We start from the raw sequence: 20,175 nt of genomic DNA, 5'->3' as shown, positions 1-20,175 counted from the left end.
TTTTTGTTTACAGAAAATGGAGGAGTCTCACTTCCTATTGTCAATAGCGCCACGAAAAAACTTGTTGAATGCATGGGATCGGGGCCAAATTGTTTCCTGGCTGGAGATGTGAGAGTGAATGAGCAGACAGCTCTGACAATAATGCACACAATATGGTTGAGAGAACACAATCGAATTGTATTTGAAATCAGGCAAAGTAACCCTGGAACAAGTCCTGATGTGTTATTTCAAAAAGCACGTGCTATTGTTGGTGCAGAAATTCAAAAAATCACTTTCAAGGACTACTTGCCACTTTTATTAGGAAGTGCAATGTCTGTCATTAAGCCATACACAGGTTACAAATCTAATGTCGATCCAACCATTCCTAACGCTTTTGCAGCAGCAGCTTTTCGATTTGGACACAGTCAGATCAATCCATTCTTCGAGCGACTCGATGAGAATAACACACCATTGAGTATTGGGCCTTTGAGTCTACTGGATACTTTCTTTAATCCTATTCAATACACATTAAGCGGCGGTACTGATCCTATTCTTCGTGGCCTTCTTAAAAGACCTGCACGTAGCGTAGACGAATTTGTGAATGACATTCTCACCAACCATCTTTTCCAAACAAATGTTTCTGTTGGAATGGATCTTGCAGCACTCAACATCCAGCGAGGGCGTGATCATGGACTGCCACCGTACTATACTTGGAAAAGATGGGCAAAGAGAGAATGTAACATATCCAGCGAATTTATGAACGATCTCACTAAAGTCCGTCTTTTGCAAACGTATGGCACTCTTGAAACCGTTGATCTCTGGGTCGGAGGCCTAGCTGAGGAGCATGTATCTGGTGGTTTGCTGGGAGCTACGTTCGCCTGCATTTTTGCCAAAACATTTGAAGCCCTACGAGATGGTGATCGCTTCTACTATGAAAACCCTGAGTCTGCTTTATTCAGTGCTGATCAAAGGAAAACTCTTGAGGATGCTTCACTGTCTCGTATCATTTGCGATAATAGTGACAATATTAATACAATACAGGAGAATGCTTTTCGGGCAGATGAGCCAAGCATAAGTTGTTCAAAAATCAAAAGAGTTGATATAGACAAGTGGAGCAATAATAATAAATGCTATTTGCGAGCAAAAGTGAATAGAAGAATGGGTGAAATTGACCTATTATCTTATTCAATGTTAAGACGACAAAGAAAAACACGAAAACTATATAAAAACACTCTAGATGATCGCGATACGACATGTATTCCTATTGTTTGTCCTACGAAAAGTAAGTCAGTGACGGTATTAGTGTCTATTGACGACAAAAATCAACAATGTAGGGCACAGAGGAGTGCACTACTGAAACCAAGGGGAAGGAAAAGACTTCGGGGTGTTATTAAGCTGAAAGATATTGAAAATTCAGCCAATGGAGCGTATAAGAATTATGGTGATTGCAAAATTGGAACACAGTACGGAGCAATTTTTAATTGCAGGTCTGATGTCGCAGCTGTTGAATCGAATAATGAATTACTGCAAGAGCTAGAAACCTCACTGACTCAAACTGCTTCATCAATGAGTAGCCTATCAATAGAAATACCCTTGACAGATTCCACACTACCAGCTGAGTATCGTGAATTTATAGATGAGTTTGAAGATGAACCAGCTGAGAATGTACTTTCTGTACAAAGTGATGCAGCTTGGAAGGAAGAGGCAATAGACACCCTAGAAAATCTTTTAACCACTCTTAAAGATGATCAAAAAGATAAACAAACTAATAACGAAAAAACCGATGAAGCTACAGATCAAGAACTTTACAAGAATCTTAATAAGCTTTTGAAGGATAATAAATGAACTGAGCTGAACTCTGAAAGTATTCAAAGTAGTTTTGTTTGATGCTAAGTACATGTATAGCTATACCCTAGATCTATGTGAACAAACAGTATTTTATATCTAGACAAAACTGATGGATGTCAGAAAACTGATGTCAGAGCTTATGAGCATCTTAGAGAAGTATACACTTTGATTTTGATATTTGCTTGCTTTATATAATAATATTATTATATGCACATAATAGCTATGGCGCTATATTAGTGACATAATTCAAGGGGGTATACTTTTTGCATTAGGGGGTAAGCTTATACTATTTCATTAGGGGGTATACTTTTTCATACGGTATACTTTTTCATTAGGGTGTACACTTTTTTCTAGGGTATATATTTTTGCATGAGAGCAGTATACTTTTAATTAGGGAGAACATTATTCAATAGGGTGTATAATTTCCGCTGAAAATAATGGAGCCCTTATTAATGGACCCCTGATAAATCGATGACCATTTCCAGAAGACCCCTGACCTGAACACAGAAGAAATTCAAAGAAGAAGGCTAGCTGGAACCACTTAGGTCACTAAATAGGTCAAACTTCTCTTTCAGACTACTTCAAGTCTAGTTTTAGTGTCTGTAAGTTTTAAAATGTTATTTTGCAGGGGGGGTCAATTTTTATTTCGCCAATCTTGTTAAAAAGCAGAGATACGATCAAAAGTCAGCTCTTGTACTCGCTTGTACTAGCCTCGATATCGTGAGCGGCTTGTTCTCGAGGTCAACGCACAACTGGCTTTGACTTTGCGATATAAGTCTCAGAACTTGAGATTACAAGTACACCCTTCTCATGTATAATACCAATGAGAAAAAGTATATCCCTAATGAAAAGAGTATACCCTAATAAAAAAGTGTACCCCCTAATGAAAGCGTATACCCTAATGAAAAAGTATACCCCTAATGAAAGAGTGAGTATACCCTCTAATGAAAAAGTATACCTGTTAAATAGCTCAATCACTCTTGATCATTAACGTTCATTTTCCACATGGCAAGACTCTCTACACGCATGCGCACAACATCATAAATAGGAAGTCAACTATGTACACCCACACTAAGTGGGTGTACCTAATAACAAAGTACTATTACTATAGCGTTCATCGTTACATCACTTTGTTACATCACTCCTCCCCTCACGAGAAGATCGACCCGAGCTTCGGCAAATCAGTCGTTCCGGGGCTCATACTCGTTCCCGTAGGGAGTAGCGACCGTCAGTGCGAGGTCGTAATTGGTCCGCAGCCGGCTCAGTCTGGTCACCTAGAAAGGGATAATAAGCTGAAAACTCATCTGGGTCACCAAGGGATTCAGCAGGCACTTCGCCTGGGTCACCGAGGGGCACTTTGCCTGGGTCGCCCAGGGATTCAGCAGAGTTTTCGTCTGGGACAGTGCCCTTCTGTAACAACGCTTGGACCCATTTCGGGGGTCTACCAATGGCATGGCGACGAGTACCGTACCAAAAATATCCGGCAGGTAGTTCAGGTGGACAGAAACAAATTCTCTCTTGATGTACTTGGATCGCACCTTCTTGGGGGTGATACACCTTAGAAACAGATATATCAGGATCTCTACGTTCAACCACGCGATAGGGCCCATGCCACGGATGAGATAACTTTCTCAGCTTGCCTTGCTCTTCTTGAGGGAATTTCACCATAACCCAATCTCCGACTCGATAGTGACGTTGACGAGCTTTCTTGTCGAACTGAGTTTTATATCGGTGCTGGGCCTTACGCATCATCTCTTCCACCAAATGTCTTGAAGTTGACAGAGTCTGAACAAGTTGTTCCCTGTAATCTGCCACCGAGTATGGGAGGTGAGGCTCAGGGGCTAACAACTCAGCTTCTACAGGGGAACGCAAGTCTATACCATACAAAAGAAACGATGGCTTCTCGCCCGTACTTTCATGTGGCGTATTTCTATATGCCCAGAGGGGCCCATACAGATGACGATCTCACTCCTTCCCATAGCGAGAGGCATGTTTCCGCAACATAGATTTGAGCGTTCGATTAAAACGTTCGACCAGTCCGTCGCATTGAGGGTGGTATGCTGTCGTGTTCAGCTTGGTTATACCGAGCGCTTTACACACATCCATCATGAGGTGGGACAGGAGGTTTGTACCCCTATCCGACAACAAGCATTCTGGCACTCCTACGGTAGGCACAATCTCCTTGGCCAAAATATCCACGATCCGATGGGCTTTCTGGTCTGGTATTGCATAAACCATGGGCCACTTTGTGAAGTAATCCTGGAATACCAATACATGTTTGTTGCCGTTACTTGTCTTCGGTAGGTCCATGACGTCGACTCCAAGTATCTGGAAGGGCCTGCAAACCTGAATCGGACGTAAGGGTGGTGGCTGATGTCTTCCACTTCCCTTCACTGTGAGGCATTCCGGGCAACCATGTGCAAACTTCATTGCATCTGTGTACATACCTTCCCACCACCAATTCTTGGAGAGGGTGTTATGCAATCTTTGACCCGAGAAGTGGCCTCCCATCAGACTGCGATGGGTCTTGTCCAACAAACCCTTGTCATGTGTTTTGGCACCACGATTCTTCGTCGGCAAGAAGGTTTGGGGTCGAGGTGATACAGGACGTCCTCAACGACGGCAAACAACGGTGCTTGCAAGGCGATCTTCCTCGCTTTCGAGGGGTCTTCTGGTAACACTTGTTCTTCCAGAAAGTTGAATGTGGCAATGAGGTTAGAGTCCTTCCGTTGTTCACTGCCGAATGATGACGTTACTCCAGAAAATTCTGGATCTGCTGTCAGAAGCTCTGGGATCGTTCCGGACTTCTGTAATTCCGTAGCAGTCACCTTGGTTACCACAGGGTCATTCTCGATTGTGTCCGCAGTGCGCCCGATGGGACTTCGAGATAATGCATCAGCGTTCGCACATTGCTTGCCAGGACGGTACACAATATCTACTTCTTCAATCCCCGACCCATACACCCGGGTCCACCACCTGGCATGTTTCCCGGAGGGATTAGGTGCCTTCAACACTGCCTTAACCGCAGAGTGGTCTGTGTATACCGTGACTTTGTTCCGGTAAAGATAAGCTCTAAAATGGGTTGCGGCCCACACTACTGCGAGAGTCTCTAGTTCCGTGATTCCATAATTTCGCTCTGCTTGGTTGAGTGAGCGACTGGCATACGCTACAGGGTGGGTTTGGCCATCCTCCTGGCACTGGGATAGAATAGCCCCTAGACCAAGAATACTTGCATCCGTTTCAAGAATGAATGGATCCTCCACTCGTGGGTAAGTCAGCACTGGAGCAGATGTGAGTAGATCTTTCAACATTGCAAACGCCTGCTGGCACTCTGAACCCCATCTAAAGTGTACTCCCTTCCGTGTTAATTGATGCAAGGGCTGAGCTACTGTTGCAAAGCCTCTAATGAACCTCCGATAAAATGAACTTAGTCCAAGAAATTGGCGAACCCCCTTTAAATTTGTTGGTTGAGGGAATTCCTTCACAGCAGACACTGTAGCGGGGTTGGGCTTTAGTCCCTCAGGAGTCAGGCAGTGCCCCAGATACTGTACTTCCTTAGCAATGAAATGGCACTTGCTGGGCTTTAGCTTCAGCCCGGCATTCCTAATGCGCCCTAACACCTGTTGCAAGTGATCTAAGTGATCAGCTAGCGACGGGGAGAATACCAATATGTCGTCGATGTAGACTTTTACAAAATCAGGGCCTTGCTCAGGATTCAATCCTGCCAGTACTTGCTGCATCAGCCTTTGGAAGACCGCTGGGGCATTTGTGAGCCCGAAGGGCATCACTTGGAACTCAAATAGCCCGTGTGGGACAGCGAAGGCTGTCTTCTCTCGGGAGCTCTGGGAGAGCCTGATTTGCCAATATCCGCTGGCTAAATCTAGTGTTGTGAAAAACCTGGAGTTGCCCAACTGGTCCAGCAGGTCGTCAATGCGAGGGAGTGGAAAGGTGTCTGCTTTTGTTACTGCGTTTAGTGCACGGTAGTCTACGCAAAAGCGCTGCGTCCCATCCTTCTTTTTGACCATTACTACCGGGCTTGACCATGCACTGGCTGATGGACGTACTACCCCTGTCTTCTGTATATTTCTCAGTTGCGTGGCCACCTCTCGACGAACTGCTAATGGCATCCTCCGTGCTGGTACTCTCTGTGGTGGGGAGTCTCCGGTCAGGATTGTCATCTCGGTCAGACTGGTCTTGCCTCTTTCCCCATCTTCTAAGCTAAAGACATCATGATGTTGGGTCAGGAATGTCTCAAACTCAGTCGACTGTTGCTCATTCAGGATTTCCGGCTTCTTTATGATAGCTAATAGTTTCTGCTTCCTCGGGCCAGCGTTGTCGTGTTCTGCTGGATGGTGACCCTCTACTCGGCTTACAGAGGGGCCATCCAGTTTCTCCATGTCTGGGTCAACCAGCGCAACTTGCTGTACGACTCCAAGACATGCATTCACCTCTATCTGACAAGATACACCACTAGGATTAGACAGAATAAGATAGGCTAAACCGTCGCAAGAAGTGTTGATTAGGGCGTCTTCTACGTGAACTCCAGTGGTTTCTCTGAGCTCATTAGAGGACTCTACCAGTAACACATATTCACTACCGTAATGTGCATCCGTCTGGACCGGAACAACAAGGCTCTGGTGCGGCAGCATATTGACTGACTGTACTAGGTGTACTCTAACAATGGGTACTTGTGCTACTCTCTCGTCAGTACTGCTACCGTGGGGGTCCTTAAGTAGTTGTCTAAAAGGCTCTACTCTTGCATGGTAGGTGATAAGACCTAACTGTCTACATACACCTTCAGAAAGGAGAAGCTGGTCTTGTGCTTCCTTCCTAACGTACACTGGGGTGTTCATGCTCTTTCCCGCAAACTCTATGTCTAGATCTAGACGTCCGTCCAATGAGAAGGTTCTCTGGTCATAGGTTCTAGGGATCTTATCAGCCTTTTTAAAATCTCGTTTATGTAGACGTGCTGCTAGTGCTACTTTCGTGAACAACTCAGCCCCTATAATGGTTAGGTCGGAGCCACTATCTAGCACACCTACTGCTGGGACTCCTTGAATCTGGACTGTGGCTCCTTTAGCACTACTACCCTTGTCTCGCACCTGTACCAGTTGAACCTGTTCTCCGTCCGAGTCAGAGAGAAGCATTTCTAACATGTCCTCCATCCTATCAGATGCCTCAGGTTCTAACCCACTTATAGTCTGCATCGGGGCTGATTTCTGGCTGCCCAGTAGATTTCTACCTCGGCTCTCTGTGCGTCTAGAGGGGCAGTTGTTGGCAAAATGACCGGGTTGATCACATACAAAACAGGTATGCTTGTCGCTCTTACCATCACGTCTCTTCTCATTGAAGGTGTTGGTAAACCCGTATCCTCTAGCTGGGAAGGTCTTGGGGGGTGGCTTCTGATACTGTTGCCTCTTCCTCAATTCCTGGAGCCTACGCTCCTCACTCTTTGCTGCAATGCATAAGGCTGAGTAGGAGTCAACGCCAGATACGCCTGGTGCTCTCATTATTTCATAACGCAACCCCTCATGTAGTTGACCGTACAACAGGGCATCTCTGGCCTCTGCATTGATACCATCCCGCCCATAAGCTATGCGGAAAATCCGTTCTAGTCTGCGTATAAAGTCTCCGACACTTTCTGTTTCTGACTGGACCGTGTGGCGAAAATCCTGTGCTGCTAGAGTTTTACTGCCTGGATCCAGTCTACACTTCAAAGTTTTTACAGCTAGTGAGTAAGTTGTCTTATTACTGTCGCTGATTAGCTCCCACTCCTGCAGGGCTCTACTTCGTAAGTGGCCTGCCAACTGGAGTAGGCGGTCGCCTTCCGCCCATTCATTCCATGTGGCTGCACGTTCTAGCGAAGGGACCCAGTCGTCAAACCTAATGGCTTCATTCTCCCCAGTAAATGGTTCCACTGGTGGGGCCTTGCCTCGTCTATGGGCGTTACTTCTACGGGGTTGCTCAGTAAATATGTCCGATACAGTGGGGGATTCTCTTTCTCTGTTCTCCGGTTATGCTAGGGGGACTGCCTGTACCAGCAGCCCTAAGATGCTCAATCTTAGCCTCTGCTTCGGCTAATTGTTCATCAAACTCGACCAACAATGTACATTGTTGGCCCCACAGTTCCTTGACCTTAGTGTTGGCTTTAGCAAGCCGTATCTTAAGTTCACTCACCTCTCTCCGAAGGCACTCGTTCAGAGAGCAGGCTTCGTCTAGTTGAGCGCGCAGGTCTCCGCTTCCTTCGTGTCCATCCTCTTCGGCAGGATCCTCTTCAGCAGGGACTTCTATCTGCAGAAACACTCCTCCTTCAGCATCCATCAGCTCAATGGAGTCTTCATCCAGCCTCACTTGAACGTTCCTTGGTTCGTGTCCCAACCCTTCCAGCTTGCCCTCCAGCATAGGGTAGGTGTCTGCCCTCGAGGCAGTCCCAGGTAGCCTCAGCTCCACGGCTATGCGTTTGATGACGTCAGTCGGGAGCCTCGAGGAGTTCAACGAGTACAGTCTCCCTCGAGGTCTAGCACTTGGCAATAGCCCTTCGTCTCCAGTCGTCTCCTCGACGATTTCCGTGATCAGGCTCTCTGAGTCGTCTGCCATCTTGTTACTTAGCTCTAGAAGCTAATATCCTTGTGTGTAAGGTTAGTCTCGGCAGGACCTCCACTGTTAAATAGCTCAATCACTCTTGATCATTAACGTTCATTTTCCACATGGCAAGACTCTCTCCACGCATGCGCACAACATCATAAATAGGAAGTCAACTATGTACACCCACACTAAGTGGGTGTACCTAATAACAAAGTACTATTACTATAGCGTTCATCGTTACATCACTTTGTTACATACCCCCTAATGATATATACCCTTAATGAAAAAAGTATACCCCTTTGAATTATGGCACTAATATAGCGCCATAATTATTCGAAGGTGATCACAATAATGCTATAATGAGTGCGTTTGTTCTTCACTAGTTATGCCTCGGTGCGCATACGCAAGCGAGGTATACGGTAGTGTCACGGTGTTTGTGTGTGTGTGTGTGTGTGTCTGTCTGTCTGTCTGTGTAGACTGCTACAGCTGCACAAGGATCAATGAAGTGTAAGTAAGAGTTTCTATAGGCTTCTAGTCATGTTTTCTTTGATTTTAATTCGTGGATTTGCAAAATAATGCTTCGTTCTCGAGTTTATATGCCTGGTTTTGCATGTTTTGCTTACTTGGAATGCCATTGCAGCCTTTTCAGAAGAGCACGTAGCCAAACTTGTTTACCAAGTGTTGCTACTCTACTTAGCAGTTAGCTCTGCACTAGAACGCTAGCTATTGGTAGCTGCAAGAGTGAGAGGAGAGCTGCAAGGCTCTGCTGAGCCATTAATTGTAGACTTGAACTTTTGGTATCAATTGTTTTAAAAAAATGTTCATTATGATAATTATAATCAATGTGTGTATAAAAGCTAGCTTAGTAGCTTTTTATGTTATGTATAGCGTTGGCACCTCCACCGAGGCATCAGCACCTGCAGTGCTTTCATTCCTGAATTGCTGTGTTATGAATTAAAAATGCATGCATGTATGCATCGACATTCGTCACATTTGGGTTGACGGGAGAAAATGTGTAGAAAAATTTGTGATGCAAGGAATACTTGTTGGTTTTTCCTTCGTTATTCACATTTGTCACATTTGTCAATCTACTCTTTAGCAATTGCTGTCAAGTTAGCTAAATCAACACTGGAATGAAGTGTATAATGTGCATCCACGTCTCGACATTACGCCCCCTCAGGCCCAGTACGTGTAGCTATAGGTGTATTGGAATGATATGTACGTAGCCTTGGGTAAATTAATATTTGAGGTGAATATTCCCACAGTAGACTCTCGTTAATCCGGCCACCCTTGGGACAGTGCAGCTTGGCCTGAATAGCGAGTGGGCCACATTTAATTAATTAATAACCACGGCTTAAAAACGACTCTACCTCAAATCTGAATAATTTTGCTCTCTAGTGTTTATCTGCCAAACCACACCCAAAGCGTCATATCCGACCGTAAATAACAACCTAGTTTGGGGCAGCCAGTATACAGAATAGTGAGTGGGCGCATTTTAGGGCGAGGTTTGTGCAGTAAACATCTAGCTATAGCAATTCGTGCCAAACCAAATCAGAGAGACGGAATAGCGAGTCTACTGTGTATATAAGTATAGCATAACTTAGGAACTAACTCAACAGTTATGACTTCATCCTATAGACTCGCTGGGGATTGGGACTGGTCAACTGCCAATCATCGAGTTGTTCTAGTGGAATTTTGTATAGTGACATCATCTTGTGGTACGTTTGTGCAGTTGACCAAAGTTGCATAACTATCAAGTGAATGTGTGTGTTATGTCCGTGTTTATCTAACACAACATAGACCCAGCCCAACTACAACGAGTTTTACGTGGGCGAAATATGTCACATGGCATTGCTTCTGTACTGTGATTCGTCATTACCAAATTTAATAATTCGATGATTGGCAGTTGACCATCAGTCCCAATCCCCAGAGGATGGACTGGTCAGAGCGAGTCTAACTACATCCACGTTACCAGCATCAGCTCCTGCATGCATGCTCATTAAATTACTTTTGACTATAGTTATCATAATGACTAAACTTATTATGACACTAGATACATAGTTGCATAACTTAATATAGATCTAGTATAAACTTGCAATCATGAATACCTTTTCTACTTTGCTATCAACTCTCCTTTCTTGCATAGGAAATCCTCTCTCACTATCCTGAAGCTTTTCAGTTTTAGAGGATCATACTTGCACAACACCCAGTTGGTATCCGAAATAATAGGAGGGGCTATCGGGATTTCCCCTCAAATCATATGCAGCTGTGCTCTCTATAAAATTGTTGGCTGTTTTTAGCTGGCCAGCTAGCTAGCTAGATCTAGCTGCATGCTATGGAGGATACTGATGGTGAAGAGAAGCTTCCAACAGAAGACCAACTGCAGCTGTACTTGTGGCAGAGAGCATCATTCATTGAAACTGGTCATGGTCCAAGTGATAAGGCAGACTCTCTGAGGCTGAAGCTGGCACAACTGAGTTACTATACTTTTAAAAAGTAAAAGGCCTACATTTAGACTCTGACTACATATAATAATTAATCAGCGCAAGTCCACCATACCGTGTACGTGTTTACCATAATTGATGTAAAAATTTATAGACTATAAAATTATGATGTAATAATGTAGTTATCAGCACCAGAAAAACACTTCTGAGTGGCGCATCTAAAATTGTATTCAGCCCAGCTGGCACCTAAATTATGGTGGTGCTTTATATGTTCTACAGCTAGTGTAGACATTTTTTTAGAGAAAATGAGCGTGGTGTAGCTCAGTTTCATTTGCTAGTAGAGCTGTACGGTTGAAAGCTGACCCGTGGACAACATTCATGACTGAGTCAGACAACTGTTCAGTAGTGTGATGGGCCAAAGACAGGATGATGATCTTGTGGTATCAAACAAGCCTAATTATATAAAGCGCCAGAAAAATAATTGCAGCAACGGTAGGCACTTCTTTTAGGGCCTCAAAAATTAATCTGATGCTGACATGGCGCTGTAATTACATCAATTACGGTATTTACTTACCATGCTGGGCTCTATTTTCCAGCATTGATACTGATATTTCTGATCATTACTCCTTTATCTATAGTATACTCTTGCAGTTATATAGTCTAGGTAATAGACTTGTACAGATGGCTGGCCAATTAAATAGTTTTATTATAGTCAACTCGTGTTTGTATCCAGGAAGGATGATGGTGAAGAGACTGCCCACCTGGACAGTCTGAGTGAGAGTATGCTCGAGGAGTATGGCCAGGTTATGGATGAGAGAGATGAGAGCAAGGGATTAAACAACTACTCTACAGCTGTAACGACTCTTGCAGCTGGACATGAAAATGGTGATGCTTTGTGGTATACCGTGATGTAATAATTATATATATGGTCCAATGTATGGGACAGGCCTGGATCAGAAGAGGTAGGACACACATCACGTACGCATCAGCAATTAAATAGTAATCCACGATTAACTGCAAACAACTAGACATAAGATTTGTGCATGAAAAGTGCCGATCTTCAAGGAGCGACAGTCCCACTTTCATTTTCTCTCTATAACGTATGGTATTAACTTATGGATCAGCGATCCCAGTGGTATCCCCCGGCTCAACAGCTTGAAATTCACCATCGAAAATAGTGGTTTTCATGCATGCAGTGTACATAAGCTACGATGGAGAACAGTCTAAGAGGGTTAACTCCGGTTAGTTGCAGTCTTCCATAACAGTTTACAATATTTGACATGACTCAAAAGTGAAGCGAGTCTGCTAGAGAGCACAATAATTTACCAAGGGCACCATAACTACACTGACATGGAAGGGAAGGTTAAAACCTAGCGTAAACATTGCATATCACACATTTCATTGTGACTGATGGCACATGTCCTGCCTCCTATGGGCCAACTCAGATGTTAGATTTCTCAGTGATGAATGTTAATGCGTGTTCTACTTGAGTCGTTGTAACCTTATCAACTTTATGTACATGCCAGTATATTTATAGATCTAGGCAAGAGTTGAGGGTGGAAATATTATGTATACATGTACCTACCAGTAACAATTTTATTCGTATGATCCGCTCTTGTCATAGACATTAAGACATGGAAATCTGAATTATCACTAGAGTCAGTAATGGAAATGCCAGAGCTAAAAGCATTGCTAAATCAACAAAAAGAGGTACCATATTATTATCTGTGTACTGAAGTGGTGCAGTCTTTTTTGCAGAAAGCAATACCTATACTGAAACGTCGTGTACCCTTTTGCCACCCCCTTGTCACCACTGTACCTTCCCATTCAGTAAACACCACAAATCAAGAAGCACAGATAAGTGAGGACTATTTTGTGTGTCAGATTGACCTCACGACTTTATTACCTCTTTTCTCGCCTACTAGACACTCAGTCGCCTTTCCAGATAGGATCTCCATCTTACCCTATCAACGTATTACATGACATACATGGTGGCAACAAAAACACTAGTAATCAAGTCACTCACAGGCCAGGCCCAGTCGTCATCCCAGGATGGAAAGTAGCCAAGCCTTCTCAGAAAGACGAGTTTCGGGGAGCCAAGCGACTCAGGAGGGAAAAATCTGAGGATGATATGGGGGAGGAGCCGAGGGAACAGGCCTTCATCACTGCAGGCGATCAATATGTGGGTATCATTTAAAGGAGGAACGACACTTCCTGGTTTGCCTTACTGCGCATTAGTTTAGTGTCTGCATGGATCTATATGAGCTTGAAACGGTTTTTTATGGTAGGCTTACTAAGGTCTCTGCTCACGTTACCACAGATACTGAAAAAGTTGTAGCTACTCTTACTTTGCTGAGCTCATAACACCTGACCAGCTGTGTCTGTTAATTGTCTAGTTGGACCAGAATTAGTTAGACTACGGAAATGTTCTATTTACGTTGATCTATTTACGTTGACATAATTTTCTTTCTTCAGCAAATCAACCAGCAGAAGAAATTTGGAGGTGGTGGTGGAGGAAGGGCTGTCGCTGGCACCAGTTATGGCACCTCCAAACGATCTCTTGGAACTAGGTGAGCTCAGCTCACTTATTATAAACATAACTGCACATATAAGGGTTTGTAAGTGCACATGTATCTTTGAAATGTGGCGTGTTCAAAAATGCCTAATTGTTTTGAGTTGAGTGCAGGTAGCCAAAAAGTTGATCAGTAACATGATGCCACAGCTTCAATAAAAATGTGTATGGTATACAGGGTTTCGAATGCGTTTGCATTTCTAAATCTTGTGATTTGCAGTGTATTATACTTTTCTACTTTTCCTTTCGAGTCTTTGTCACTCAAAACCCGATATATGGCATACAATTCTTAAACTTTAGCCCCACGGCTACAGACGCACAGCTGGAAGCAGGTTTGTACCTCCTGTGAAACAAGATGGTAGTGACAGTGGTTCTGGATCAAACTTTTCAATTCATGTAACGTCAAAAGTGATGTCACATTGTGGGTCCAATTCTGAAGGAAGCCAACTTCCTCCTGAACTGGAGGGAAATGAGCGGCTCAAGAGTATTGAGCCAAGGATGGTAGAGCTCATTCTGAATGAGGTTGGCGTTGAACACCTAGCATCTTATTGCCAACCAGACCATACCACTGACACTACGGGCCTTCTTGTAATCAGATATTTCTAATGTTGCAATAAGACTACTTTGTGTGTAACTGTCAGTGTTTTAATTCATTTTTATGCTCATAGATTATGGACAGCAGTGCCCCTGTACAATGGGATGACATTGCTGGCCTCCATTTCGCCAAGGAGTCTATCAAGGAGATAGTAGTGTGGCCAATGATGAGACCGTGAGTCACTGGGGGAACCTATTTATAACATATCGTACCCTCGCATATAATTATACGCCCACAGTTTTCTGCAATACTTTAATGATGGGGGACTGGCGTATTTTCTCGAACTGTGGGGTCTCAAAAATATGCCCACCAAATACCTGCAGCCTCTTGTGGCCCCTGATAACATATTTTCGTTTCAGTTACATTGTAGTGAGTATTCATTGACAACAGCAATGTAAAACATGAGCATGATACAGGGTTTGCAGAATCTTTGCAACATCAACATTAGAGTTAAGGGGAGCGTAAAGCAGTTCCTACGGTTTGCACCACTGGTCTTCCATAAAAGGTCAACACTTTTTGTACGAAAATTCTTTAAAAACCTGTGGTGAAATTTGCTGAATATGGAAATGTATTCGTTGCTCATGATGTAGCAGCAAGAAGGGTGTACGTAGGTCATATTAATTGTAGAGAGCTATTATCTTGTACCTTCCACAGAAGTCACAGTAAGGTAACCTGCAAATTGGGTGATAGACATTGTTCTGAGATTCGTGGTAAAAGGACTAGCAGCAAAACCACACAGATAAATTGATGTGTCCGTTCTCGTTAAACCACACTCTACAAATGTGAACATGCATGACGTGATTAGCTAGTGCGCATACTCAAATTCTTCTTTTTGGGTGAGTGTATTTTCGAATCAAGAAGTTCGTAGCAAAAAAAGGAGATGGACGTATTTTCGCAAGGGTACTGATAGTGCCTGGCAATACATTGAAAATACAGCAATTGTATGTACGTATGAGTCATGCACATAGCGTAGGAGTGGAATAGGAGTCACTTATAGAGTTACACATTTACGTGATATGATAAATGCCTGTTGAATGTTGAATGTTCATATCCTTTCTTCTGTTAGGGACTTATTCACTGGTTTGCGTGGTCCTCCTAAAGGTATCCTATTGTTTGGTCCACCTGGTACTGGCAAGACTCTTATAGGTGAAATTTGTGCTCTTACCTAATTGCCCCATGTGATGTTTAGGTTTGTGCTCTTACCTAATTGCCCCATGTGATGTTTAGGAAAGTGTATAGCAAGTCAGGTGCAGGCAACATTCTTCAGTATCAGCGCTTCTTCTCTCACATCAAAATGGGTTTGTTTATGATAGGCAATTCATACGTATTTTGATATACATGTACAAGCAAATGAATGTGAGAATTTAATACAAGTTTGCAATAGTGCATAAACTAACTTACTCATTGTCACTGTTGCTAGATTGGTGAGGGAGAGAAGATGGTACGAGCCCTGTTTGCTGTGGCTCGGTGCTACCAACCAGCGGTGGTATTTATTGATGAGATAGACTCCCTCCTCTCTCAGAGAAGTGACACTGAGCACGAGTCCTCAAGGCGAATCAAAACTGAGTTTCTAGTTCAGCTGGTTGGTCACTGTCCCATTGCTCAGATTCTCGGAGTTACAATTACATTATGAATCTACTTTTAGTCCTTAGAATGTAATATTGTATAATCCTCCAAATTTGCATACAGCTTGTACAATATACATCCATACTTAATTCAGGATGGGGCAACAACTTGTTCTGACGACAGGCTACTGGTTATCGGCGCCACTAACAGACCCCAGGAAATAGACGAAGCAGCACGGAGAAGATTGGTGAAGAGGCTTTATATCCCATTGCCTGATGGGCCTGCTAGAAAGCAGATCATCACTAACCTTATGAAACAGCAACCATCCTCATTGTCACAAGCTGATATTGAAGAGATCTCGACTAAATCTGAAGGTGCTTTTATGTACACTGGTTAACTTTACCAACCTAGGGCTTGTGTCACCCGGAATTTGAATCCTACCAAAAGTGTATACCATTGAGCTAAAATTGACCTAAAATTGACCACAGTAACCCTGTCCCAATCCCTAACTGGTTGCGTAGCATTTTATTTTATTCTGTGATAGGCTAACTGATTGGTTCAGAATACTTCGTATTACCACAATTATGCTTCGGTGTGCACATGCGCAGCAAGGTATACAGTAGTGTGTTTGTGTGTGTGTGTGTCTGCGTAGACTGCTATAGCTGCTGGTCAATGAAGTGCAAGTTAACATGTAAGAGCTTCTAGTCATGTTTTCTTGGATTCAACTTGTGGATTTGCAAAATAATGCTTCGTTCCCGAGTTATTGCTAGTTTTGCTTACTTTGAAAGCCATTGCAGTCTCTTCACGAGTTTTAAGACTTTAAACTCAAAATATGTTGCTATTCTAGTTAGGAGATAGCTCTGTACTAGGACCGTTAGCTAGGGCAATCAGGCAATCAGTGTTGATCATTTCCCACTCTCCTGCACCATTCCTGCGTGCAAATATTAAATAGCAAAAGCATTAGCTCATGATTTCATGTGCAGCTAGCTTTCTACCAATTAAGCATCAGCACCCGGGGTGCTTTCATTATACAAGCAGCTGCAGTTTGATTTTTGTGGTACAACGTAATATATCACGTTGTCAAGGTTACAAGGGTGTAATAAAAGTCATACAGTCCCTTGTTATATTATTTTTATTACTCGAGGCATGATTTGGTAAGGGGTTGTTGTGATATAAAATGCATATAGCATGAGTGTGTTTTATGCAATACAAGCAACTCGCCCTCGTGCTTGTACATCTCATAAAACACTCGGTTTCATGCTATATCTATTACAATACCCCACTATGACTTTGGGTTCTGTATCATAAACTCCACACTCCCCATAAACTCCCTTGCCTTGAAGGCGCACTGATTTAATTAAGCTAGATCTACACAGCCAAAAAGAAGCTAGACACTGGTTGACAAGGGCAGGACAGATGGGTGGGACTCGCTAAACACTAGGAAAGCAGGATAAAAGGGTGGGGCTCAATACTTAGACACGTAGAGCTAGAAGCTTAGCATTGGCTGGGTCACACGCACTTGTCGTTCGTTTTTTCAATAGTTTTTGAAACTGTTCGCTAGTTGTATCCAAAAAAATAGCTTAGGTAGACAATACCATAATTATAGCAGGTAATTTTCGTTGGTGCAAATTTTCGAATATTCGTACAGCTCTAGATAGTTGAGGTAGAATAATCTTGTGGTTTTAATTTCGTGTGATGCTCTTCAATCCGAAAATTTCCACGATACGAAAATAACCCGCTATACGGTAACTATAACAAAGATAACTTGGTTTCCATTAAAATTGGTTTGGAGTACATGTATACATGTATAATTATGTAGTTTGCTTATTCTATTAGGAGTCCATACAGGATGCATTGTTCCCTCAAGAGCTTTTCCCAGACAACAATTCATGTCTCTAGATCTACCATTCACAAGATTTCTTTCACAAAACTTTTTACAGCTAGCCGTTGATTGGGTTTGAGCTCTTTATAACCAAGCTTTATGGCAGCAACACCGTAACGAATAGCAGCAGATTTCTACCAGAAGTCCTTCCCCCCTCCTCCCCCTTTCTGGCGTCTGCTCCATTCAGTATTACGTCGCAGATATCCTACATGTGTATGAGAATTGTGGGCATGGGCTCCAGCAGCTACGTACATACATAATCATCAACCCTCTTCATCATAGCAGGACTCCGTACTATTCTTCCTTCTCATAGAGAACCATACTATTTACAGACTATTAAAGTACTTACATACTTCTCTTGCACATTAACATTAAAAGCGGCCACTTTTACCGGACGTCCTCCTCCCCCAAACAAAAATAGACTAACAGCAAAAAATAGATACCGTATATCTTCTAATTTATCGGACACTTCTAATTACCCCGGACACTCTTTTGGGCAATTTTCGTTGTTCTAATACAACGGACACTCCAGTACTTTAATATTACATTTGTTCTAAATATCCGGACAATACCTTGAAAAGTTGAGTTACCATTCATAGACGGCAAGTAAGACTTGGAGTGCTGCAGTTAGATAGCTTTGAGTAGCTAGTTTTAGAAGTTAGTGCAACTATTCAGTCGTACCTTGTTCTATTAAACCTAGCTAGCTCGCATGCAGCTGCTTGCTTGTTCTAATTATTCCGGACACTTCGCATGCTCTATAAAAATCTGTTCCAATTATACCCGGACAATTTCCAAAATAATTATTTTTTTCTGTCCGATAAATTAGAAGATATACGGTAATGCAAATACGTCGAGTTAGTCATCCGTATTTATGATTACGTGTACACCCTTATAGTGATAAAAATTATATGCGAGCATAAATTTGCATTTTGGCCAATTAAGCAACGAAAACGTTATGCAATTTTTTATTTGTGCGATTAAGTGATTAAACGCCGCAATTTCAATTCATATTACAATAAGAAATTGCGTGATACAAATTTATGTGACATGGTAGCCGCTCACATAAGTTAGTAGTGTCACGCATAAATTGTCACGCATACATTTCTGGCACTACTAAACCAAAATGAATGTGCTTACTTCTGCATGAATATCAAGGTCAAAGGTGTAAATCAGTAATATTCCCCCGTTCATGCAAACATGTATGTGGGATTTGTCTCCTACATGTACTCTGGAATGTGTACATCTTTTTATTGTTGGAGTTGGTGAACTGGTTGTTTGTTTTCGCAGGGTACTCTGGGGCTGACATGACAAACCTTTGTCGAGAGGCAGCATATGGACCAGTGAGAGAAGCTGCAGGAAGTCTGCAGCACATTAGAGCTGAAGAGGTTCATACATTACATAGATAGAGCCATAGGAGTGCATAGTGTAAGTCAGAGCACATTATTTTATTCAAAATAATAATATCTGGCAGATAGTCCATTCTATATAACCCTAAGCTAAGTTTGTATTACATGCACATGTGTGTAAGTTGACAATTTACAATGCACTGCATGGCTAAAAATATCTTGTTGTTTTCAGATGCGCCCAGTGAACATTGATGACTTTGAAGCAGCTGTAAGAGCTGTAAAACCTAGCGTTTCAGCAAAAGACTTGGACCTTTACCTGGACTGGAATAGGCAATTTGGTTGCGGAAAATGAACCAATTACTGTATCATTGTATATAACGTACGTATAACATGGTATAATAATAGTGTTACAGTTGTATTCAATAATAGTGTTATAGTTGTATTCAATAATAGTGTTCAGACTGGAATTTGGTCTTTGTTCTGTCGTGCCCATGCTTCGAATCCCTGAACAGCTGGATTAAGCTTGCAGGTCAACTCAACACTTCGATCTGGCCCATTTCCAAAGTCATAAAATTCGAACATAGTTGCTATGTCATCTGCTCCAGGGAATGGGAATTTTGCAAAAACTTCCGGGGGAACATAGTTAAAGTTGACTGTTTTGCCTATCACCTTGCTAAGGATGGCTGCATACTCATGACCTGTCAGTTTGTCCCCGCTGAATCCTATTTTCCTTCCAATGTATTCTTCTGGGTTATCAAAGATTGCTGCTACTGCTGGGCCACAATCAGCAACAGCTACTCCATCCATTGGCTTCTGTGCAGGGAAGGTTAGAGTGTATGTACCATCGTCTTGTTTCTGCATCGGGAATAAACCTAAAAAGTTGTCAAAATAGAATGCGTATCGAGTGCTGGTGTTAGGAACACTCTTCTCATCAAGATACTTTTCAACAATGCCCTTGGTATCAAAGTGGGGACAAGGCTTCTCCATAATCGCTTCCACATGTTCAAGGCCACTGTAAACAAGGTGCTTAACGCCTAACTCGTTGCAAATATCTCCAATGGCCTTTCCTTGAGCAATCTCTCGGTCGTAAGCAGTTTTAGGATTTTCGCCAACCATTCCCCAGTAGTTGGTAACAGCAAACACTCCATATGAGCCATTGATCGCTTGCTTCATGTCGTGTCTGTTATCCATGTTTTTGACTTGAGCTATTTCAGCACCTAGCTTCTTCAATTCTTGAGCCTTGGCATTATCAGGGCTGCGTGTTACTGCTCTAACTTTGTAATTCTTGGCTAGAAGAGCTTTGGCTACTGCATTTCCTTGCTGGCCAGTGGCTCCAAAGAGTTTTTTTTTTTTTTTTT

At 42.8% G+C, this 20,175-nt stretch overlaps 5 protein-coding genes and 1 long non-coding RNA gene across 7 annotated transcripts in view; 2 read left to right on the top strand and 4 right to left on the bottom strand.

The window, feature by feature from the left end:
• Positions 1 to 2,060, top strand: part of LOC135331760 (eosinophil peroxidase-like) — a 3,235-nt gene extending 1,175 nt beyond the window's left edge. The window contains exon 2 of the mRNA XM_064527004.1: positions 14 to 2,060. Coding sequence (XP_064383074.1) covers positions 14 to 1,824 — 1,811 coding nt within the window. The 3' untranslated portion in view covers positions 1,825 to 2,060. The remainder of the gene's footprint in view (positions 1 to 13) is intronic.
• Positions 1 to 10,651, bottom strand: part of LOC135331326 (uncharacterized) — a 19,597-nt gene extending 8,946 nt beyond the window's left edge. Inside the window, exon 1 of the long non-coding RNA XR_010392998.1 lies at positions 10,521 to 10,651. This is a non-coding gene — a long non-coding RNA (uncharacterized LOC135331326). The remainder of the gene's footprint in view (positions 1 to 10,520) is intronic.
• LOC135332001 (uncharacterized) lies at positions 4,015 to 7,337 on the bottom strand. Its single transcript, XM_064527306.1, has one exon. The coding sequence runs from the start codon at positions 7,335 to 7,337 to the stop codon at positions 4,338 to 4,340; it is 3,000 nt and encodes a 999-aa protein (XP_064383376.1). The 3' UTR covers positions 4,015 to 4,337.
• Positions 7,223 to 8,678, bottom strand: LOC135331321 (uncharacterized). Its single transcript, XM_064526442.1, has one exon. The coding sequence runs from the start codon at positions 8,422 to 8,424 to the stop codon at positions 7,792 to 7,794; it is 633 nt and encodes a 210-aa protein (XP_064382512.1). The 5' UTR covers positions 8,425 to 8,678; the 3' UTR covers positions 7,223 to 7,791.
• On the top strand, positions 10,651 to 19,298 carry LOC135331313 (fidgetin-like protein 1). 2 transcript variants are annotated; one of them, XM_064526429.1, is made up of 14 exons: positions 10,651 to 10,908; positions 11,590 to 11,741; positions 12,481 to 12,566; positions 12,615 to 12,717; positions 12,782 to 13,038; positions 13,332 to 13,426; positions 13,743 to 13,950; positions 14,097 to 14,197; positions 15,090 to 15,169; positions 15,251 to 15,321; positions 15,444 to 15,605; positions 15,744 to 15,963; positions 18,759 to 18,856; positions 19,050 to 19,298. In XM_064526429.1, the coding sequence occupies exons 1-14, from the start codon at positions 10,748 to 10,750 to the stop codon at positions 19,167 to 19,169; spliced, it is 1,914 nt and encodes a 637-aa protein (XP_064382499.1). In that variant the 5' UTR covers positions 10,651 to 10,747; the 3' UTR covers positions 19,170 to 19,298. The 2 variants fall into 2 exon arrangements, with proteins under 2 accessions (XP_064382499.1, XP_064382498.1); XM_064526428.1 differs by having other exon boundaries at positions 12,603 to 12,717.
• LOC135331320 (nmrA-like family domain-containing protein 1) lies at positions 19,152 to 20,175 on the bottom strand. The gene has a single exon (XM_064526441.1). The coding sequence runs from the start codon at positions 20,006 to 20,008 to the stop codon at positions 19,274 to 19,276; it is 735 nt and encodes a 244-aa protein (XP_064382511.1). The 5' UTR covers positions 20,009 to 20,175; the 3' UTR covers positions 19,152 to 19,273.

The sequence above is a fragment of the Halichondria panicea genome, chromosome 2 (genome assembly GCF_963675165.1).
Source record: "Halichondria panicea chromosome 2, odHalPani1.1, whole genome shotgun sequence".
Lineage (NCBI taxonomy): Eukaryota > Metazoa > Porifera > Demospongiae > Suberitida > Halichondriidae > Halichondria > Halichondria panicea.
This window is presented reverse-complemented; position numbering and strand designations above follow the sequence as displayed.